Here is a 24,256-nt window from a genome sequence, read left to right as displayed (position 1 = left end):
TTTTTACACACCAGCTCTGTGCCTAATTTTCAAGCATAGATATACTCTGTCCAGCTGGGATTGAGGAGGGAAGATGATCCAGATTTAAGGTGACAGTATGCATAAAGTATTTTAGGCAACAGGGAGTGGAGTGGAAAATTTATTAAATCTGTGTAGAGCAGATGGTGCATATGGCTGGAGAAGGAAGAGAGCAAATATCTGGAAGAGTAGAGGAGTCCCTACTTTTTTTAGGTGGAAGGGTGTCCTGCTCCCACTACAAAGACAAATTTACTCTACCTGAAATTTTCCTTGACAATTTGGTCTTGCATGTGGTCATTAGGTGGGAGAGAGCTTGTGTAGGATGACAGGATAAAGGACCTAGCAACTATTTAGGAGTTTTGCAATTGCTTTAGTTTTGCTGACTCTTAGACTTTTATCAATGTCTGTGGCTGTTTGTCTGGCATGGGTCAGGCATTTCCTGTAGACTCCATGACATGGAAGTTACCAAGCCTACCATGTCAGTCCAAAACACACCAGGATGAAGCAACATGCAGGACAGATGTCAGGATCTTTCAAAGACAGAGGAATGTTTTACCCTGAGTATGGTAATAATGCCATTGTCCTGCAGTTGTATTCCAAAAATAATCAACTTCACAGAATCACAGAATCACAGAATCCCAGGTTGGAAGGGACCTCAGGGATCATCTAGTCCAACCTTTCTAGGAAGAGCAGACTCTAAACAAGATGGCCCAGCACCCTGTCCAGACAAATCTTGAAGGTATCCAACGTGGCCGAGTCAATCACTTCCCTGGGGAGATTATTCCAATGGTTGACTGTCCTCACTGCGAAAAATTTCCCTCTGGTGTCCAATCAGAATCTCCCCAAGAGCAATTTGTGTCCATTCCTCCTTGTCCTCTCCATGTGACTCCGTGTAAAAAGGAAGTCTCCGTCTCCTTTGTAGCTACCCCTTAAGTACTGGTACATGGTGATGAGATGCCCTCTAAGCCTCCTTTTCTCAAGGCTGAAGAAACCCAGTTCTCCCAGCCTATCCTCATATGGCAGGCTTCCCAGTCCTTTGATCATCTTGGTAGCCCTTCTCTGGACCCCTTCCAGCCTGTCCACATCCTTTTTGTATAGCGGGGACCAGAACTGTACACAGTACTCCAGGTGTGGCCTGACAAGCACTGAGTAGAGTGGGATAATGACTTCTTTATCTCTGCTGGCGATGCCCTTTTTGATGCAACCCAGCATCCTGTTGGCCTTCTTGGCCGCAGCAGCCACTGTTCGCTCATGTTGAGCTTCCTGTCCACCAGGACCCCCGTGTCCCTTTCCACAGAGCTGCTCTCCAGCCATGTGGATCCCAGTCTGTACTGCACTCCTGGATTATGTTTTCCCAGCTGCATGATCTTACACTTTTCCTTGTTGAACTTCATAAGGTTCTTGCTGGCCCACTCTTCCAGCCTATCCAGATCTTCCTGCAGAGCAGCTCTCCCTTCTGGAGTGTCTACTTCCCCACTCAACTTGGTGTCAACTTCTGTGGTATCAAGAGGAATCTTGAGATATACCCTGCAGATGAAGGACATAATACTATTGTACTACAAAATACATGATGCCTGGACTGGTAATGACAATGGGAATTATGCATAGCATAGGTTAATTAGTTACTTGAGTTTAATTCTGTTAGGTTTTGAAATACTGTGTCCTATACCATAGGAGATGAGTGCTACGTCTGATTTGGCACTGTAAATGCAATGAAGTCATCCTCAGGGACCTCATCTGACATGCAGGGCTCCTGATAGACAATTCTAACTATTTCCCATTGTATTTCTCTTATGAATTATGTGAAAGATGTTTGCTGGAGTCTTAAATCAACCCAACTCCCTATAGCTGAATATTGACACTGCCAGTCCATACTGGCATGTGTCTTGTGCAAGAAGATTTCTTCAAGATTTCTCTTCTTCAGAAAGAACTATTTTAGGCTTTCTTGACCCATTTAGGTTAGGCTTATTGGGCATTCTCCCTCCAGAGTGTCTCACCAAAAATAAAGTTTTAAATTCATAGCCCTTTTCCAAAAAAGGGTTTATTTCAACTTCAGGAGAACCCAAAGCTTTTTTTTCTTAGGTGAGGCAATACATAATTGGGGGAAGTGACCCCAAAAGGCCTGGACGCCAAAAAAGACACTTTTATATGTTAGCTGGGATTTTTTTGCAGAATAACTTTTCAACTTATCCTTCATTTCAGTTTATCCTTAAAAATCTCACTTCTTCAAACCTGTGCTTTTCTATAGGCTGTTTTCCCAGCCACTAAGCTTTAGTATATTGTAGACATCTGTAGACACATCCAAAGTGAGAAAGAGAATATTTACAATGCAATCACTTCTGTAACTGCAGTTCATAAGCCATATCAAATAGCTTTAAATTAGCCTTAAAGTAACTAATTTTCAAAGTGCCAGCAATATAGCCAGGGTGGAAGACACCTCTGTGCTGCCTAGGCATCAAGTGCTTAGCTTCTTAGGCAGACTTTTTAGAGATTTACTTACTGTGTGCAGTTGTGGTTTATCTAATTTCAAGATAATTCAGTAAGTCCACAGTTACAGCTCTGCTGTGGCTGCATTACAGATTTTCTTTCTCTCTGAAGGAAACAGCCTACCACTGAAACACTACCACCACGGTGATCAGTGTAAAAGATGCCTTTTCCTGTGCTGACAGTCAAAGATAAAACTCATTACGTGGGACTGAAAGAAAAACCAAAGTTTTGGCAGGGGCTGAACTCCTTAAAAGACCAGTATGTGGTATACAAAAGCTTTAGGGGATACTAGATGGCCTTGTGAGCAAAAGGCATGACCAACACCAGCATACAGCTACAAGTCTCTCTCAGTTTGCACACTATAGACCAGAGATGAAAGTTCCTGTTTAAGCAAAAAGGTAAGAGGCACACCCAAGCTCACCATCTGCACTCTTTCTCCTTTCCCTCATCCTCCCTCCCCCCAAGGGAGCAGCAGGCACCCTACCGTTTCCTCCTGCCCCTATAAGTGAGCTGGGATCTCCCACACCATTACCTCATCCTGCTGGAGCAGCTTGAACTGATCTCCCCTTTAACATTGCCTGGCTCTGTGCCTGCTGTCAGCCGTTTCCTGTGACCCTTCAAGGGTCTGATTCAAAACACATTCATTGCAGCAGCAATCTTTTGGCTGACTGTAGTGTGCCTTACAGAGCTCAGAGTCTGTTTTGTTCAGTCCAGCAAAGGTGGCTTTTTTTTGGTTACTAGCCTTTTTTTTTCGGTCAAGCACTGGAATGTGTAAGTACAACAAGAAAGTCAATAACATTATGTAAACATATGCCTCTCATCCAGCCAGGGTGACCACTGCAGGCCAAACATAACAAACAGACCAGATTTATTTAGATTTACATTTATTTAAACCAGAAAAGTAAAGATTTAATTAGGGAGGCAATGTCTTTTTATTCCTTATTCCCTACAGAGTACATGCATAGCTCCAGAACCTGAAAATAAAATCCTGAAATGGAGAGATTGATATATTTGAAAAGATAAAGGCTAAAAATGTTTGTGTCTGGTGACTCCTCCAAATAATTTCAGCCACATAAATTTCCCCTGTATAGAGTTCTTAGAAATGCGTTGGGAGAGGCTAAGAAACCTGGTTTGATGTGGGTTTCATTTCTAGTCTTGCAGATGCATGGCATTATAAATGAAAATCATAGACTTCGTTAGTCATACTGGCACGGCCCAGCACGCTTCCCAGAAACACCACGTCTGTGGCTGAGTTACCTTTACTGAGCATCACTTCAGCAGAAACCAAGTCTGATAAATTCCCTCCTGAAACATTACATCCAGCACAGATCAATTTCAATAAACTGCAAAAGGTTTTCAGTTTTCTTAGTAACCTACTGGGCCAATAGTTATGGAAACAAATTTATGCTAGACACACTCAGTGATTTTTTTTCAATTCAGTGATTGCATTGCAAGAGTATGACATACCTCACATTCTTTCCTAGCCAGTGATTTCTGACCCAGAACATGAGCTTCTTTTCTAGACAGCTGAGATGCCTGTATACTCTTCCTGATCCTCATTTAGGTATTTAGTAGGTTATACTGGACATTCAGACACAAGAAGCGTTTGTTGTTCATCCGTCAACGTTAATGTTTATCTGTATTGAAGTTTTGGCTGATCACTGGGAATGCACTTTTAAATATTTGGTCTATCAGCAGAATGAGATTTTTCTTGCTTTCCCTCCATTTTCTGAATATAAAGAAAATGCTCACAAACATGTCACAGCTACAGGACTAATAGCTTCCATTATGGAGCCTTACGTTGAGGGATTACATTCAGAGGAAACTTGAAGCAATTTATACTGCTGCAGTATTGTGGCATCAAAAAAGTGTTGTGATGTGCTGCAGACTGGCCAACTTCTGCTCACAGCTGGGTGCAGGCAGAGGCCTTGCTGGGAAGGGAGGGCAGGGAGAAGAGTTATGTGTAACTGCAGAAGGCTTGAGATGCCAATAAAATGTTTTGTGTGTGTTTGTTGTGTGCATTTGTTGCTGGTGTGAATTACAAAAACACAACAGTGAAAATCTTTTCTTCTCGCTTTGAGGTTAACAGTACACGGTCCAGGAATAGTTTGTAATTTTACCATTCAGTTGCCAAGTACAATGCAGAATCCTTAAGGCAGTGGTTTTTGCATGTTTCTATGATGTTTTTTGGCAGCATTGATACTTGTGACGTTTTTAACAATTCTAAAGCATTTTAAGAAGAGAAGATATTGCAGTGGTTTTGTTTGCATGTTCCTCTTACCACATGTAGCTGTTTCACTGCATGTGTTTATTGGTTACCAGGGCCACGGTTTCAGATTTAGCATGATTACCTGTATCGTTGCACTCATCAGAGATGTGGGCAAACTTCGGAAACTTCTACATTGAGGAAATGCTGCTAGTTGCTAGGAGGCAGGAGTTTTCAAAAGCTGTATCAATGAAAATGCTGATATCTCATGCTTATGTCAACGGCTTTAAAAAAGTCATTAAATGATCAGTTTGCTTAAAATATATTTTAGTATAAATACACTATAGTCAAGAAAACAGCTGCTTCATTGATGCATTATCATAGTTCTATAGATCACTCATTTAGAATAAACAAACATCTTTTCAGAAAAGTCTATCAATTGCTATTTAAAGCCGGTTATATTGTTGAGTCATAACTGATATATGAAACAGCCCATACACTTGCCCTAAAAAATGTCAAGAGTCCAGAGGTGGGCATTGGCCTTCAACTCTGTTATTAATCTCTGCTGTTTATCAAATGAAATGTTCATTGAGATTTACAGAAATCCTATATGGCCGAAGTGGAGAAAGAAGGAGCTGTCATAATATCCAAATTTCAGTAAGCCAGAGAGATCCAGTTGGGAAATTTTGCAAACATGTGGCTGCTTTGGGGTCACAAGATCAAGAGTAAGCAACCGTTTAGCCTGCCCCATGGCAGCGGCAGCATGTGTTAGCAAGATTTTCTGAGTGAAGTATGAACAATTGCTTTCACAGGGCTTATCCTCTCTGCGGAATCATTCAGCTTTTTTGTAAGAAGGCATGAGTGGCCACGGATCTTGGCACTTCTCGGCCATTGCCTCAGTCTCTAAAACAAGCAGCATACCTTAAATACTGTTATGTAAGATCTGATCCAAAACTCAAGGTTATTATTATGCTGACTTTACTTTTACAAAGGGAAGAGCACTAAAACCAATTGTTTCCAGATTCCCTGTTTTCATTTTGGTCCTTTTCACAGCTGTCAATTAATAATGAGAACCAGGTTAGGGCAGACTCAGACACAGAATTAAAAAACTGACTACTGGCAGTTGTTTAAAAACGAGCACTAGGGAAATTTTGGTGTTTCCCATTCTTTGCAAGAAGCAGCCAATAAAATCCCAACCTCATTTCGGAATTTCTTTGTCACCAGAGCAGAGGTGTGTTGATCAGAATCTCCAGTTTACTGCACAGAGGATGCCTGGTGGAGGAGGTAGGCGGAGGATTTCCCCTGAGCAGGGAATGTTCTACTGCCACCAGTAAGCAAAGACATCTCTGCTGCTTTCTCCACCAGACTCCACCTTTCCCATGTGTGAATGTCAAGAATATCTTGGAATCAGGGAATAGAGAGGGAAAACCAGGGCTTAGCTATGTCTCCTTGTCTGATATAAGGAAATATTGCTCCTCTATAGCTTTAATTTCTCCAGGTACTGGGCAGTTCCGAATAAGTGAACCGTTCCTGGCTGCCTATAGCTCTCACTCACCACAGTACCTAGCATTGCTGTGATGTACAGGTTGCTGAAAGAGTAATACAAGGAGCCCAAACTCATTCATCAGCTTTACTGATTTCAGCAGTCTAAAGCTGCCTTTTTCTTTACCTTCACCTTGCATCTGTATGTTGAAGAGGTACTACTGAAGTGTGTCTTCTTAGCTGATAACAACCTTGCTCTTTGTAGCCACTGTCATCATCTTGAACTCTCTTCTTCTGAGCCTTTACCGTCTTTGTCCCATGACTGCTTTCTCCAGCCGGCACATTCCCAGTTTTATTATGCTATGTGGTTCATCCACCATTCTCAGTTCTCCGTCAGCCATCTGTGCAGGCAGCCGGCCTCACCACTGGTTGCAATGCACGCAGCTCTCCTGTGGTACCTCGGCTGCTGCACTTCCTTTCAGAAATTCTAGAAGTAGACTTTGGACTTCTTGTTTTAGTCACCTGCTTACTTCCTTGGCTGACAAATAAAGCAGCAGCCCCAGACTCTGATGATGAAGAGCCACAGGTGAATGACAGAAGTGTTTTGAAAAAGCTGGCAAGAACAATATTCTTATTTTGAAATTTTGATTCTAACTCCACTGTTTTCTGTAGCTGATGCATCTCATATGCTGGAGAAGCACATTGAGAGGTAGCAGATTTCTCTCTTTTTCCCCCCTCCAGTTCCAGCTAAAAATTCTTCCTCCACTGAAAGGCAAGAGGTAGGAGCTACTACAACAGGCTGTACAAGGCAACTTCTAAGGAAAAATAAACATTCCTCAAATCCACCTTATTTTTGACAGCTTCCTAAAAGGCTAAACAAAAATATGACTAACTCAAGAAATTATTAGAGAAACATGTTCAGGGTTGTAGCGGTTTTTTTGGGTGTGGGGTTTGTTTTTTTTTTTAATGTTTCATCTTCATGTTACATTATAAATCTGCAAACTGAGGCATAGGTGAGTGCCTACTTGTGTGTGGTGGGTAACCCACATAACAGCGTGCAAGAGTAAATAACTCTGGTTGTCATATATATATAAGTAAATGCATCCATCTAACATTTGTTTTAAAAACAAACTACTTTTCATGGGCAACAATGCATTTGAGTCACCTTTTCCTTTCCAATTTAACAAAAGCAATTTCATAGTGTTGGGCAAATTAGAACAGTTTCATCAGTTATTTCCTTCCTTCCTGTTCCACCAGCGGTGCAGGCTTTGAAATGACTTCTCAAAACATCACTGCACGCTGAAATCACATAACTCCTAGGCCCATAAAACTGTCGAGCGCCATTCGCAACTGCTGCCCATGTGGACAGCAGTCCAGCATGCACACCCCCACATGGGGAAAAGCCTTTTGCTGCCCCACGTCCACATTCTCTGTGACCTGGCTGGGCACAAGCCACCCAAATTCACTTCAGTCTCCAGCCTGCCCTTCCCTGCTGCCCTGACGCTAAGAGCCAGGCTTGGCCTCCATTTCCCGGCAGGCGCTGGACACCCTGTGGCAGCACAGGGCCTGAGGAAGGGCAGTGGGGTTGGGGATTTCATTGCTGCTCCTGTGAGACGCTTTCGGCCAGGAGGAGACCTTGACCTCAAAGGGATTCATGGCAGGGAGTGGGCCCTTCTCCTGATCCCTCACTCCCAGGAGGGCGCAGATGGTAAAGCTGCTGGCCAGCATCAGCCAGCCCCACGGCCACCTCAGGGGGCAGCAGGACCAGCTAAACCGCAAGCCGCAGGTGGCTTCATCCTCTGGGCCTACGCTCACTCTGGGGTTTAACGAGCAATTAGCAATGCCAGATTAACGCGCTGCGCAGCTGGCGGGGGCTGGCCGGGAGCCGGCGGCTCTGAGGAGGACGGAGGAGGGCGGGTAGGGGGGAACGAAAGAGCGGCGGAACGGGCGGGTGGCGCTCGTGGAGACCGGCGGGAGGGCCGGGCCGGGCGCCGGCCGCCGGGGAATGGCGCCGCTGCGGGTGCTGGAGCTTTACAGCGGCATCGGGGGGATGCACCAGGCCCTGAAAGGTACCGGCGAGCGGCTGCCGCCAGCGCGTCCCTCGGTGCTCGCTGCCGCAGCCCCGCTCTGTGCCCCCGGCCCGCCCCCTTGCCCACCCCCACCTCCGAGGGCGCCATCTTCTCGATGCTTCTCGGCCTAAGATGGCCCCTCTCCTTTCGCAGCCCCTTCCCCAGCCAGGCGTGTCACCTCCCCTCGCCGTCTTGCACAAGCACCGCGTGGAAGGAAGCAGTGGGGCGGGAGGCTGGCCTAGTCCCCTCATCCCAAGCGCCGGAGGCACACCCTCCCGCTCTGCAGGGGCAGGGAAGTGACCTTATGGCGGTGGTCTTGCAGGCCTGCTGTCAGGGGCTGCGTGGGGCGAGTTGTAAGGGGGATTGGTAACTGGGTTTTGGCTAGTAGTGTGTTCGCATTAGGGATCTATGGCTGTAAACAGAGCAGTGCCGGAAAGCATTCGTGGCCTGCTGTGTGACACCAGGTACACAGGAGCACGTGGGGAGGGTAATTAGGGATCCATGCTCCTTCTATGGCTCTGACAGCCGCTCTGGGAAGGGTGTGATTTTGTGTTCATTAATATATGCTCTGCCTTCTACTGACGCATCTCTGCTGCAAATGGGATCAGGAACATGGCGATGCACAGGATAATAATCAAATTAGCCAGGGTAGCCCATAGGCGTGCACACAGAATCGGTTTTCATGGTGAATAGGTGAATAGCTGATAACATGATCCCGTATGAGCCTGGCCATATGAGGTTGGTATAACATTTTATAAATATGAAAACTGAAAATGGAATTTGAACTGGTATAGAGAGTTCATGCTAGACTATGTGCCAGGGTGAGCTGTTGATCTGGTACGAGGAACCCTGGCGCTCGATTTGCTGAATTATTAAAGCATGTCCTGGGTGACCTTCGGCAATTCCTGTAGACTTTCTGTGGCTTGGCTTCCCCAAATGAAAAATTGTGCCACAGCTATTGATTTCATTTGTGAAGTACCCTGGACCTTGTTACTTTGAAGTCCAGGTTTCGACACACGTATGTATAACTTACAAGAATCAGCATAATAATTTTAATTGTAACTATGATCCTTCAGATACTTCAGCCTTTGTAAGCATAGGCAGCCCTTCTATTATGCTTTACAACAGAGAGCATTGTCATAAAAACGTCACGTGAAAACTCACCTTATCTTGTTACTTATCCAGGGAACTGCGTAATATTAAAAGATTATGCTTACAGAATAGAATCTGTTTAGCATCATTTATTTATTTAAAACATACAATTGGCAATGCAGCATTTTTTCTACTATCTGCTTTTTGCTTGAATGTGTATACATGTTTTATATATTTATAATCTGTAAAAAACACAACATACCAAAATAGATACTTATGTTGTTGTTTTAAATAATCCTAACCACCTGGTGTAAGTATGCATTTTCCTTATTTCCAGAGGCATTCTGAGAATATTAAGAGCAAAATATATCTTTGTATGGAACTGCATATTTTGGAGTTTTTGTGGAATGAAAAGAGGGTGTTACACATTGTATATAGCACTCTGTATATATATATACAATTATATTGTATATAACACTCTGCTTTTAATATAATACATTGTATATAACACTCTGCTTTTCTAGTAAGCTAGTTCCCCGTCACTTCAGAAACAAGACGTGTGTTATAGGCAATTTCTGTAGAAAATGGACTGATTCCTGAAGCAGCCATAGTCCTTCACTCAGCTGTTTGTCCTGTGTTGGTGTATGTATGTAACAAATCTTTACTGAATATTATCTAATATGTTCTTAACATAATAATGGATGTCTTGTGGATGTTTGGTAATGTGCTGCAATAGTTAATAATTTGTAGTGCCAGGTGTGATATCCTGTGGATGGCCACTTAAGAAAGCATCATTTACAACACAACAAATACTGAAAAGGATGGGAACATTGAGAATGCAGCTTTAGAACATTATCAGAATACTGTAAACTTGTATCAAAAAGATATACTGATTACTTGATGCCCCAGTGGTTAGTTCCTGTGCATATGAAGGCTTAAGATCATGTATAACCTTTATATATTGTGCAGTTTGGAGGGTGAAGGAGATAACCAAAACTCTTGCATTATTTCTTGAAAGTGTAAATTTATTTCCAAGCTTACTGTTTCTGAACTTGCTGAACATCACTGCATTAGTGTCAGCGCATGTTGTAGCTTCAATTCTTCTGGGCTTACGTCTAACTGAAGAAACTACAAGAAGTCTGAACAGTGAGACTGGGATTCTTTTGTAGTGGTAGCAGCCTAAGCAGGTGAAGGAGCTGTGTACATGAGGAGACTTAAATTATTATTTGTGTAAATGACCCTCAATAGTTCTAAATGGTTAAATAGCAATTGAAATCTGCAGAGGGATGGGTATAACGCTATTTGTATTACGGTTGCTATAACTTTTTTTCAAATCTGGGTGCTTATTGTTCTGGGAAGCGTATGAGATCTCAGCCCACAGGCGTTGTTGTCTTGGAAAAAGTCCAAACCCTACACTTCTAGATGAAAATCTTGTTTTGAGTGTTATTAAAACTAAAAATCAGACAATTTGAATTAAAAGGGTTCTATGCAGTTGGCACTGAATTAAGTATTTAATGACAGGCCATTATATAAAAATGGTTTTGATGAATTGTATTGCATTCAGAAATACTGATGTCGTCAGGCGTTTTGATCCTTTCTGCTGGCTTTTTTTTAAGACTCTTAGACATCTGGATTCAGTTTTCTTATACAGTTTATAGAAGAACAAAGTAAAGTCAAGGGGGATTAAAGTGTCTGCTTTTATGTGGAAATCAAACAGAGAAAAGTGAATGTTCTTCTGTAAGTACTTTAATAATAGGGTTTCTTATATGTTTTAGGCCTATATGCATACATGAAACCATGCTATTTGAAAATGTCTCATACAATTTTTTTTGTATCTTTTGGCAAATGGCAGATTGTTTGGCATCTTCGATTTAAATCAAGTATGGAAATATTAGAAGGGTTTCTTTTTTTCCCCTATAAATATGAAGCTTGAAAGCCATCCATTTTGCCCAGTGCTTTTGTAAACCAGATACACAAGAGGTAAAATTTAGGTATCATACTTTATTTTCTTGGTATGGTTTCTAGTGAATCTATACAGCCAAGAAAAGTAATAGGAACATGTAGAAAAGAGAGAGCATGGAACACTTCAGTGGCAGCATTCCAGGAAAGCTACCTGTTCAACAAAAGGGATTCTGCAGCTCTGGCAAACTCTGGCTCAGTGTTGGTTCCTGGCCATGTTATGTAGCCAGTTTTGTGGACAGTTATGTTTATCAGAGCTGGTCCAACTCTCTACTTTCCCGTGAAATTGCTGTGTTTTCAATTGGCCAATAGGTATTTTCTAGGAAATCTGACACTACCTTTTCTACCTTGAAGCCCTTTTTGGCTGTGATCTTTCATAAACTTAGTTTTAGGATAAGCATATACTTGAGCTTGCAGGATGAGGATGTTCATTGTTTTGGCAGCTGTCATTAAAGTAGAATGTATTTGGCACCAAGTAGTATGCAATTGGTTTTGAGATTGTCCGTGCCTACAGTAATAAATAATTGAGTTTTGATAAATTCATGGAAATTTATACTCTCTTATAAGTGTTTTCTCTATTAACAGTATGTGGAAGTTATTAGTATGTAGTTACATAGTCGAATCAGGTTCTTTTTGACAGTGAAAAGGCGGCTGTTCCTGAATTTAGATTTCATTCAGTCCAAAACTAAAAATGAAGAATCTTGGGGATTGTCTAGCTTTGTGTTGATACTTTAGTTGTACATAATTCAGCATACGCAGAATTCATGCTTTTAGATTTTGAATGATTTATAATAGTATTTTAAGTTTAACAGCAAAGACGTGCAAAAAGATATAATTTAGAAAGATGAGCTTGATTAAGGTCAGAAGTCAGCAAGTCTGTTTGTATTCACACTCTTGAAAGCTTGAAGCAGCTAAGAGGTGGGAGTGCATTTCTTCCTTCTTCCCACCCTGTGCTCCAAACTTCGCGAGTTTTATAAAGAATACATTCACACACACACATATACATATATAAAGTATCATAGGTTTAGACATGTATGATCTAAACATGAACCTTTATGTATGAAGTGCAGGGTTTCTGCAGTGAAAAATAGTGTTTTATTTTTAGAAAATCTATGGCTACTAATTCATTTCCTTAGCAACTTTCCATCAAACAAACAGCCTGCTTTTCCTTATTCTCAACCAAAACAAACTGGTTTATTAATTTAGGCAGTTTTCCCATGAAAAATGTGTTCCAGGTCTCTGCCACAAGTGTTTGTAATCTGCCAGGTCACTGAAAAAAGTCTCCGTGCATAAAACGTGAAAGGACAACTTTTAAAAAATACCATGATTTTGCAGTGATAGATTTGGTGACACTTCTCCTCTGCAATTACTATATTTCGATTTTACAGACTAAGAATTTGAGTCTCTTGTTCTCTGTCATCTCGGTTTATTCATTTTATTTCATTATTTCTGTGAATTGCGCAGAATAAACTGGTGTGTGTAATTACACTGAGCATAGCTATCTCAGGAGGAGAGGCAAAGGAGACAAAACTGGCAAGCAGCTTTAGGATTCAGCACAATGCAAAACAAAAATATTGCCAGTTTGAGCAAGTTTTTACACCTAAATTCATTTTGCTGTAATGTTTCTCTAAAATACAGCCTTTTGTAGCACAGGATGGTGCCAGATGTGATAATGTAAATGTACATAGTTTACATGGCTGAATGCGAACGAATCCTGTACGAATAGAGCAGTGAAAAAAAGTTAAGTATCCTGCAGGATGCTTCCTGCAGTATCAAGTTTACTGATAGTTGTGTTGACTGTAGCCATGGGCAGTTCAGCCTAATCATTTCAGCCAAGAGGTGACAACTCAGAAATGAAATAATTGCTGTCTGTTTTAAAAGGAAACAGGATTGACAAAATATGTGACTAATCTTCCCTTTCCCATCTGTTTTCATATACCTGTTAGAATAGATAATTGTTCTGGCTCTGATTTTCCAATTTGTTGAGATCTGCCAGGCTCTGCCCTTGGTTTAACACTGTGGATTTAATGTGCTCTGCTGACATTGATGATTCTATTACAAAAGTACAGTGGTGAATATAAACAGATCTATGTTAATTTTAAGGTCTGCTAGAAACACATGACAAAGGAATCGATTCTGAAGAGGAAAAGGACAGATATTGTAAGGTCAGAAATTTTATTTTCGGGGTTTGAGGATGACACCATTTGGGTTTGTTTTTCCAGATCAGAAGCTAGTGCACTCGTCTTCCTTTGTTTCAAATGTTGCACCTTCCAATCATTACAGCAGTGTCCCTTTCACTCCAGTGACTACTACATAGCTGAAATGGCTTGTAAGCATTGCGCATACAACAAAATATAGCATTGGGACTGATAGTTTAATTGCTGCCTCTTTAGGCAATTGAAGTAACAGAGTTTCTGCTATGTGGATTATAGCAGTTTTAAGACTCAGGTGCAAAATCAGTACTTTCCTAGTAGGATGGTACAAATTTGAGTTCACTTGCTTTCAGCCAAGAGGGAAAATAAGAGCCTAAAAATAAGCCATAACTCCTCCCTCAGTAACTTCCCCATCATGTCTGTGGCTTCCTTTTGAGCTTCAACATCTCTTTCAGAAATGCAAAGTCTTGGTTCAAAAACTGTGGTGTTGAGGAATGTTGCAAATCAAGTACTCGAGCTACTTAGTTTGACTTAGAAAATGTGTATTATTTTTTCTTTTGTCTGCATAAAATTATTTTCTGCATAGTTGTAATTCTCCTATGTGGCTCTGTCTTGAAAATTGGATGTACTTGTTTGATTAAAAAAAAAAGTCTCCAGAGCTGTGTCTGTTTCTGTATTGAAGTTATGCTATAAATTTTGTGGAGTTGATTTAACATCTCACTAAGTCAGCAGTTCAGGGGTCTTTTCATATTCCTGAGTTGCTTTTGTGCTTTTTGTCAGTGGGGATAGTTAAACGCAGTCTTGATTTGGGTGGGGTTTTTTGTTTTTTACATTCTGCTTTCAGTCTTTTTAATGATATGTTCCTCCAGTCACTTTCAAGTAATAAATATAAATGCTATAGCAGAATGATGTAAAACTGTGGTACTCCAAAGTTATTTAAATTGCAGTAGAAGTTCTTTAAAAATGTTTCATTTTTGTATTGTTTGAAATTTACACACGCTTTTCTTTGTTAGGTTGGATGTGTGAGATCTGCTTGTCTCTTTGAGATCCTTCATGCGTTTCCAGGGTTTTTCCACACAAATATGCTTAATCGGATTTTAGAGGGAGTCTGTTCTGTAACAGGAACTCCCAGATGAGCCACAGCTTTTGAGTGAAAAGGAAAAGGTTTGAAAAAATTATCAGGTGTCTGAATTTAGGAAGAGAGGGTGTTGGGTAGAATAATTCAGGAGAAGTTCCCGACCCTTTTTCATGCAGGTTAACATCTCTGGTTTAGACTGAACATTGTATTGCACGGGGATTCAGTAAATTACTATTAGCTATGTGCTCTCTTTTAGTATTTCCAGGCATTTGGATCTGTGAAGTCCCTTGATGTAAATCCCCAGTACTTCTCTTTTCCTGTATGTATGCAGGGAGAGATTGGATTGACATTAGTAAAAAGGATGAGCGTCTGAATCATGAGTTGAGAGAGAAAGCACACTGCTTACGTTTCGAACTGTCATTTTTAAACTATATGTTAATTTAGATAATAATTTGTGAGGGTCTTGAATTATTTTTTTTTCTCGTGTGCATGGAACACACAGCAAGGATTAGCTTCTCAGGACAACCTGTTTTAAGAACGGAAAGAATAAATGAGAAAAGCAGTCTCTTAAACAGTACTTGAAGTCTGTTCCCATTATTTAGGTGTTACAGCTTTAAGGAAGATGAAAGTGTTGGTTCTTGAATATGCTTGTAAGTTGAGACAGTCAGCCTGCTAAGGTGGTGTTCTTTTCACGCTAGATGTCAGTGTTAACATACCTGTTCTGTAATCTAAGGTGTACTCATTCTGTTGTCCTCGTGGATACACCTGTATTTAGTACTTCAGTTACCATTTATGGTCAGAATGTCAAGACAGTAACTGCAAATAATGATTTGTATGTTGACCCTTAATGAGCAGCTGTCTGTAAATATTTTTCTTGTGAAACTCCTATTCTTCTTACCTTCTATTGCACCAAGTAAACCCTGGAGGACCAGTTTGGTCTTTGTTAAACTGTCTGCTACAATCTTCTGAATACCTGGATTTCTCTTTCATCTTTGTTTTGATGAAGATGGCCTTGAAAACCTGAAAGATAGTAGATGGGTGATAACTGCATGACTCAAAATTAAATCCACTGGGGTGGTCATAGTTGGTTTTTCATACTCTCAAACGGTAAATAATTAGCTGACTAGCAGTAAATTCAGAAGATGTCTCCTAAGGTCATTTGTTAATGTGTTACCTGAGCATGTTGTGAGACTACTCAAAGGCATGTGGCTATTTGCCTTGTTTCTTTTGGCTTACAAATTTTATTTTTTAAATCACTTGTGTTTCATCTGTGGCTTTGTAGTGGTGATTGTAGTGTAGATTTCCTGGTGGTTGAAACTGGTCTTGTCTATCAGGCAGTCACTGTGTTCTGCCTGCGGCTGTAACAGTGACCACAGCCTATCTTCCTGGGTAAAAAGCCTCAGTGAAGGTATTGTGGTTAGTAATAACAAATAGTGTGACGTGATGAGCAGTGGATCAAACACTGTTCTTTTTATGTCTTTAGCTTCTGTAGAATCTATTATTGCATTACTCTGAATTAACCATTTCTTACTTACATTCTTCTTAGTGTGTTTTTCTTTCAGGATGTTAACTGTCAGTAGATTTGTTACACTGTGCTCTCTTCTTTTCCATAACACCTCTAAGTGTCCAGAATTACTTCCTGTGATAACAAGAGAAGAGGAGCTGCCAAATGTTGTCCTTGAAAGTGTTTGGTGTTTTGGGGACCTTGAATGCAAAGGAGGCAGCTGCTGGGTTCAAGGTCCAAGGTTTTATTGGAATATAAGCACAAATATATTTCAGGCAACTTATTAAAGTTTTATTGCAAGAGTAGACATACCTGAAACATATTTATTGGTGCCATTTTTTCACAGTGAGAAGTAGTATACATCTAAAATAACACATTTAGTTTCTGTAAGTTGTCAGTGGCTGGTGAGTCTCAGGCACTGGCAGGGGAGCTCGGCAGGTTGACTTAGGCTGTGTTCCTGTAGCTAAGGAACTTGGTGGCCACAGAGACCAACTGAGTGCAGGTGGGAACGTTGTAGAGATGCGCCTGTTTGGAGTGTGTGTGACTGTATGTACAAATTAAGAAGTGAGCAGTTAGCTTCCATTTTTGGATATATAAGGAAGGGAAGCATTGGCTGTATGATTAGATACATGGTATATTTTTCACACAGCTGAGTTGGATCACGTAATCTCCCTTTTATTTTTCAGTGTAGCTGTAATGCAACCAAACAAATGTATTTTTTCCAAGAGCAGTAAAGAGAAGCTACAGTTTCCAAATTCTTTTTGTAATTTTAGAAAGCTGCACATCTGCAGAAGTTGTTGCTGCTATTGATGTGAACACTCTTGCCAATGAAGTTTATAAGCATAACTTTCCCAGCACGCCATTGTGGGCAAAGACAATTGAGGTGAGTAATGAATGTCTTTTTTACTCTAGACTGGCATTCGTAGATGTAAGTTGTCTTCACTATTCTTGTTACTATTAAGAGAAACAAAAAGATTTCATTTATGTTGTTATGAATGTAGCAGTTTCACAATAACTTTGATTTCTTGTGCTGTGATTGCTTGTTGAAGTTAGAGGGATACTCACACTGCAGTCTTTTCCTGAAAAGTCTTGACTGTTGCATCAAGAAGGCTTACGTGAACGTCAAGAAGAATGCTTGCCAACAATAAAGGAATGACAAAAATAATATTTTTAGATTAAAAAGTATTTTAATGTATTTTGAAAGAATTGAATTAAATTACTTGGAGGCATGCCTTTGTAGTTATAGTTGAGTTCAGTAAAACACACAAAAAATAGATGGGACAGTCTTGTGGTTTTTTTTGTGGGCTCAACAGATCAGGTGTTTTAGGAATTCTGTCCTTTTTCCAAATTATTTGAAGAACAACTAGGTAAAATTGGCTTCTGTTTTAATAATTGAGGGGCAAGCTAGGCATGTGGTTTTGCCTGGCTTTAGTTAGAAAATACTGTATACTTTCTAATCTTCTTTTACAGTTTTACAACATGACAGTAAAAGATAATGAATTTGTTCTAAGATACCAGCTTAAGTAAGACTTAAATAGGTGGCTAAAGGTTAGGTGCTTATTCAGCACTCAATAATAACAGGCTAAATGATAGTTCAGAGTTTTATATGGGAAAATATAAACATGCAGATTATGGTCAGTAAGACCCATCTTCAAATTTAATGGAAAAAAGTAGCTTTTGTTTACTTTCTGTGGGCAGTTACATTACATTTGCTATATAGATATCCCTCAAAATACATAAGGTGGTGATTTCTTTGTCTAGCTCATAGTTACTTGATCATTATCCTTATCTTCTCCTCTTTGCCCCTTAGTGTGTTGCCCTTTAGTGTTGCTTAAAATTAGTCTAGAGGAACTTCTACCTGTGTAATTATTTCATGCCACAGACCTAATTCTTTCTTCTCTGAACAGAAATATTTTTGCAGAGTAGAGCTTTCAGCCATACGATACATTTTAGGGATTTTTACTTGGCAAAAACTAAAATGAGGTAACTTTACAGGATGCATTGGTAGTGAGCGCCTAAAAATTAAGACTCACAGTTTGGACTTGCAAAAATGTCCATTTTAACACTTGAGCTACTTTCCTGTTCAGATATTTTGTCTTTTGAGAAGATATAATATTTTTTCACCTGTTTTGGATCTGTTAGTTTTTCTATGTACAAAGACTTCGTATCTGAATAATGATGCTTTGAAGGAAATAAATAGTTGGTATTTTGATGTGATCTACTGAAAGAACCGCTACACCTTTTCTGAAGGAATGAATAAAAACCTCCAGATTATGTATAGATGCTAAAATCATTAGTGGTTTTGATTCCTGTTCAGAGCAACCAAATGTATATTTGCATTTTATGGTTTGCCAAGATAGAAAAGAATGAAATTAATATGTCAAATGGGAGATTAGATAGTTTTTTGCTATATGGAGCATATAGTGGAAGTAAGGGGTAGTTTGATCTGAAAGATGACTCGAGAGTTTCATACAGTTTACAACACTCAATTCTTCTATTTTTTAACTTTTTCAGGGCATAACACTGAAAGAATTTGACAGATTATCTTTTGATATGATTTTGATGAGTCCTCCCTGTCAGCCATTTACAAGGTAGTTGTGGCACGCTTTGGAGAAAAGTGGGGTTGTTGCAATACATACTGTTAAAGGAGAAATGTTTTCAAGAGTGATGCTATGTGTGGTTCACCTGTGTATCTTTCCCTTCCTAAGCAACAATATTGTAGCCCTAATCACCATGAGATTTACTGATGTGGAAGAAATGTAGCAATTTAAATCTTAACTCTTGATCATGTTTCTTGTAATGTATATTTTAATTCAGTTGAAATTAAGCTTCTTACAGCACCTGTTTTGTGTACTGTATTGTTCCTCTAACAGTGAAATTCAAAGATTTTGCTGTTTTGGAGTGTTTCCTTCCTTTTACATATCGGTATAACCTTTCCTCAGGGCAACTCCAGAAGGAGGATTGGAATTTCTCATTTCTGCCTGAGATTAACAGTCTAATCTGTTTTTATTTCTACTTTGGAAGTAACTCATGCACACAAGTAGTTTATTCTCAAGAATATTTCTATTTTAGCCAAGATTGGGAGGATAGTGGCTTTGAAATTATTTTGTGGATGGTATAGAGAAATATCTTGCTAATCAAGAACTGAATTTACTGACATCACTTCCAAATTCATATAGTTTGACAGCAGTGACCAGTGGAGGTAGTATTCTAGTAACTGTACTAATGCAAAGTAATAACTATGAAAAATTCTGGTGATGGTGATGAAACTGCTTGTGTGAGGAAGTATATCTCAGTGAATACTCTAAGATTAAAAAGAAATCCCTCCAGAGTGGTGCTGGTCTATAAACATGTATTTGTGCAAACCTATGACGTAGACAGGAATCATTCCTTCAAATTTTTTGCTTTTATAATACCGTGAAAACAAAAAATCCTTTTATGACTAATTAATTTAGAGACATGCTAAAGCTTTTCTACCGAAGCTTTATTCTTTGAGAGCTAAGTATAAATTAGAGCAACACAGTCCTGGAATCATTATAACCTACATGAGCTGTCCACTTTTCATATGGGGCTCATTTTTGCAAAATGGTGAGCACTGAGGCTTTAATTCATAGAAATAATTTAATACATTCAATATAAAATAGCTGGATATTTCCAGGAGCTTCAGTGGGTGTTGTTTTTTCTTTTTTTGGTCTTTCAGAGCCAAGTATGTTCAAGGGATTTGCTGCACAAGACCAGAATGCTAAATGCCTTGCAGACTGGGGAGTGGGTTTCATTACTGAATGCTTCAATTTTAACCTTGCTGCAAGCTGATGGGTTCCAGGGCAGACTTTAATTCCTTCGAGCATTTCTTAGGACACTGCCTTTGAGAGCAGGTCCTCATGTCTGTACACAACGCTTTTTGCAGAATCCTTTTCTGAAATTCAAAGCAAAAAGTCTCAGGATTCTGTAGAAAACTTTAAGTGAAATGTCAGTCTGCTCCAAGTAACACACAGGTGTTTCTTTATTCTTTCGTAGAATTGGCCTGCAAGGTGATGTATCTGATCCACGGACAAAAAGCTTTCTCTATATCCTTGATATTCTCCCAAGGTATAAATGACCTTCTACCTCAGTTCTTAAGCCTTTTAATTAACTAAGTAGGTGTTTTATATTGCAGATAGACAAGTAATCAATAATGTTTTACAGGGATTCTACTAGTATTGTGTTGTATTACTTGTTTGTTTTCATGTGATCACATGTAACATAAATACTTGTATTTTATTAATGCCACTATCATTTCATAGTTCCTGTATATGCTTTCATTGTTTGGTTTTCTTTTTTATTGTGTGTCTGTTTAAACTGTAGCTATATCATAAATGAAACAAATTGAGTTAGTTATTTTCAGTTCAACATCAAACTTGCGCTGACTTTATTTAGAAGCAGGAGTAGGTAATACAAGAGTTTGCTACGGGACATCATGGAAACATGAAAAATTGTTTGAAATATCAGGTTGATAAAGCTTTGATTCAACATTTAGTCACCTTTTGAATAGGTAACGTTTGAAAGAGTTTGTTTAAATATGTTATTGAGTGCACAATACAATACATCTTCTGTCCCCTTCCATTCTTTCTTTAAGTGTCTATTCTGTCTTTTTGGTGCTGCTTCTAGATACCTTGGGGCAGCTTGTGTATTTTTCATTTGTAGTACAATCTTGTTTTAAGTAGTAATACTAAAAAAATTGAATAGCACTGCACTGTCTGAACAATGCCCTTATCTTTGTGTTCATCTGTAATTTTTGACTGATCAGACCCAGTTCCTAATAAAATAGCCATAATTATTATTTATGCATTAAATTTTGAAACAGTAAATCCAAAGTGGTTTTTGCTGACCTAAATTGTTCTTACTGAGAGTGTTAAAAATCAGATGCAAAGAACACTTATAGGTTTTTTTGGGGAAGAGATGTATAGCACTGTAAAAACACTTCCTGGGGGACTGAAGCAAGCAGTTGCTTGGGGAGATTATGTAGCAGCAATCTCTGCTTCTGGATTGAGATGCCCATTGGGCACCAATTGTCATGAGCCTGAGAATTTGCATCAGTTACAGTCCACGGGGCACTTACCTGGCAGTCCTGCTTCTGCTGGAGACTAAGACAGCTGCTCTGTATATATTCCTTTGTTGGTTAAGCTTGCTCTCAGAATTGGAGGAGGATGAAGAAAGGTCTGGCTTTTTTTTAAAGAATGCTGTCTGCATAGTAGGAAACTGGTACCAACAACAGGCTTTCTTTCAAACTGCTGTTACCACTGGGAGAAAAGGGTCTTAATTCTTCCTCCACAAACAACTTTTTTGCAACCAGCAACATTAAATGTGACCACCTCTTTGCCCTTGGCATCAACAGATAGAGAACACAGATGGGCCGAGTGGCTTGGCTGGGATCACCTAAGAAATCTGTGGCAGAGAACTCAAAACAACACAGAATAGATTCTGTAGCCTAGTAAGTTAGGCAATTAATAGGTAAAAAGAAAGATTATTATTACTCTGCTGCTGGAAGAAGCACAAAAACAGGGAGATAACATGGGTTTCCAAAAGTGCAAAGGATGTTTTTTCTGGAAGAAGGAATGTAACTCAGTCTTCCAGAATGACCTTTCAAGATGATAAATTAAAACCAGCAAATAGTGTGTAAGTTAATAATTTGTCAGAATAATAGTACCTTCCTTATCCTTAAGGGAATCCTGACTTCAGTATTCATTTCCGTTAAACTGAGACACAGTTAAGAGGCTGGCTGCTTTTGGGACACTGTTGTGTATTAATGTGGAAATGTTGCTTCCTGGTTGCTGTGGCCTTAGCTGGATAAAGGGCAGAGGCTTTTCCGTCTCAAAACCAAAGCTTTAGCCACCGCAGGACATAGGCTTTTCGTCATGATGATGCAAAGGAGCTGGGCTTGGCTGTAGCACTTTATCTCAACACCCCATGAGACCCTGATGATGTCCCTTATCTCCCTTGGGCAGGTTGTTTCTTAAGGCAGTACCTACTGTAAGCAGCCTGTAATATGTTCAAGATGGTGGCTTCTGCAGAGTTTCTCGGTTCCAATAGATTTATGTTTTACTGAGATAGTGTTTGTGTGTTTCCTGGATAGGACAGGTTTGCCAGACATTGAGTATGGAGTATTTCAGCCCCAAAAAGGGAACTTCTTAATCGAGGAATTATCACTTTGCATTCTAAATTAGTACAGTATGCATTCAGTTTATGGAAACTATAAAATAATTCCTCGTCCCTTGCTGTTCCTACCTCATGTTCAGCCTTTTATAATGAAATGTTGCTGAAAGGAGGCTCAAAGATAGCCAGGGAAGACTAATATTTGAGATACAGAAAGGACAATTTCAAGATCTGGAAAGACCTGGAAAATCCTTGGAGCACCCAGGGAGCAAACAAAGTCTGACCTAAACCGTCTGGTTACTGTCTGTTTATTGTGTCCAAGCCATAACCCAGGGAAATCTAATGCTAAGATGTCAAAGTGCTACTTTTTCAGACACATTTGTAATGTTAATACCTGCCAAGTACTTAACACATACTCTTTGTATAGTGATTACTTGTCTTGTGACCTGTTGATCCTGTATGAGCTCTTGCATTTCAGGCTATGCTCTGGATTCATTACTTTAAAAATAAGTTTCATCAGTAGGTGTTGATGATGTTGAGCGTGGGTAAACATACCAACAGATATATGCTCCATTGCTCTGCAGGGACTTTGGCGGCTGCTGCTTTTTTCACTTCAGCATTATTTTTCCACTATTATTTTTAGTGTTTTAAAATTTGATATAGTATCTTGTACATTTTCCAATTTCTTATGAAATGCTTTAGTTCTTTAATTGTTCCTGTACTTTAAGTAGCTAAGAACTTGCTAAAATTTTGCTGTGATTTGTACCAGTGGAAGTACAAAGTCATTTACTGACTTCAGTAAGCATGGAACTGCTGTCTGCTAGTGGTAGTATCCTGTTTTTATATATGCTCTTCTGAGAAACCAATATGTGGCAGACATAGTATGTCTACAGTAGCCTTACTAGAGAATTAATCAGTGCCAGGGAATGTTCCCAGAGACTTCAATCTGAATCATCTATGCTTCTAAATCGTTAAAATGGTCCCTGGCACAGTTCAGGCGTGTTCCGTTCTCCAGAGATTTAATATGCTGGTTTTGGAATTAGCCTATTTCCAGACCACTGCGCTGATCTTGCTAAACCTCAGGCGCCTCCTTCCCCCCGCCCCCTATCAAAATGAAAAAGTTAAGTATAGAAAATTAAGACTGCAGTTTGAGCTCTCAACATGTCGTATTTTCTAAAGCAATTTGATGAATACTGGTTCTGATCTGTTCTCGCTAAAGTTGATGTAACATCTTGATGTTGATTTCGGGTTTAAGCACTCTAAAACAGAAGTTCTCTGTTCCATGGCTAAACAGTGATCTCTCTTTTTATTATTTTTTTCTTTCTTTCTTCCCTGCCAATTATCTTTCCTATTACAAACTTAGAAACTCAGTTTGTTGAATAATATTATGCTTTAGGAAATGAACAGCCGTAATCATTTTCAGAAGTACATACATGGGGTACAGCAGTCCCTCTGAACATAGGTGCTTTTTGTTTTTTATAATCACCGGCAGTCCATTCATTGGGAATGATTTGATCTGAGCAACCTTGAAAGTTGGTGTACATTTTTTTAAGGATGCTGAACTTTAACAGCTAGCATGATGTGGAAATATTTTGATCTTGTAGCTAAACAAAGCTGTGAATGAATATAATGTAGTTTACATTTAGTTACTGTGATTTGTTGATTTTTTTTTTCCCCTTTTAGACTCCAGAAGCTTCCAAAATACCTACTTCTGGAAAATGTTAAAGGATTTGAATCCTCTTCTGCGAGGTAGAGTCTAATTTATGCAGGTTTCAGTTTTAATAAAGGACATTTTCTTTAGGAGGGGAAAGCAGGATTTTTATTTCCTAGAATTTAAGTTACCAAAATAGTGAGATGGGACAGCTAGCAGCTGTGGGTCAAACATACTGTTTTAATTTAGGGATGAAAATCCTAGGTTGTGAAAGGACCTTGCTAAATAACTATTTCTTCCTCTAAGCAGATAAAATATGTTATAACAAGTTGACTCCATTTACTTTATTTGATGATCCTGTATCCTTTAGAAAGGGTGAATATTAATTTTCAAAGAAAATTAGCAACAGGTATAGCACTCAGAGC

The 24,256-nt window shown here is 39.5% G+C and overlaps 1 protein-coding gene and 1 long non-coding RNA gene across 8 annotated transcripts in view; one reads left to right on the top strand and one right to left on the bottom strand.

The window, feature by feature from the left end:
- The window catches only part of TRDMT1 (tRNA aspartic acid methyltransferase 1), a 77,488-nt gene that overhangs the window by 37,120 nt on the left and 16,112 nt on the right, over positions 1 to 24,256 (top strand). The window contains exons 1-5 of one of the 7 annotated variants that reach the window (XM_064444720.1): positions 7,801 to 7,979; positions 16,822 to 16,931; positions 18,563 to 18,639; positions 20,066 to 20,137; positions 23,864 to 23,929. In XM_064444720.1, the coding sequence (XP_064300790.1) occupies positions 18,602 to 18,639; positions 20,066 to 20,137; positions 23,864 to 23,929 (176 nt within the window). In that variant the 5' untranslated portion in view covers positions 7,801 to 7,979; positions 16,822 to 16,931; positions 18,563 to 18,601. Of the gene's footprint in view, positions 1 to 7,800; positions 7,980 to 8,120; positions 8,263 to 8,670; positions 9,001 to 13,416; positions 13,479 to 16,821; positions 16,932 to 18,562; positions 18,640 to 20,065; positions 20,138 to 23,863; positions 23,930 to 24,256 lie in introns of those variants that run through there. The other 6 variants (XM_064444714.1, XM_064444718.1, XM_064444715.1 and 3 more) reach the window with 6 other exon arrangements.
- LOC135312104 (uncharacterized) lies at positions 14,280 to 21,855 on the bottom strand. Its single transcript, XR_010371760.1, has 3 exons — positions 21,147 to 21,855; positions 17,114 to 17,182; positions 14,280 to 15,070 (listed from the first exon to the last, which is right to left on the bottom strand). It is a non-coding gene; the product is annotated as an uncharacterized LOC135312104 (long non-coding RNA).

Source organism: Phalacrocorax carbo, chromosome 2 (genome assembly GCF_963921805.1).
Source record: "Phalacrocorax carbo chromosome 2, bPhaCar2.1, whole genome shotgun sequence".
Taxonomy (NCBI): Eukaryota; Metazoa; Chordata; class Aves; order Suliformes; family Phalacrocoracidae; genus Phalacrocorax; species Phalacrocorax carbo.
The sequence above is the reverse complement of the archived record's forward strand: the minus strand, read 5'-3'. Positions and strand labels throughout refer to the sequence as shown.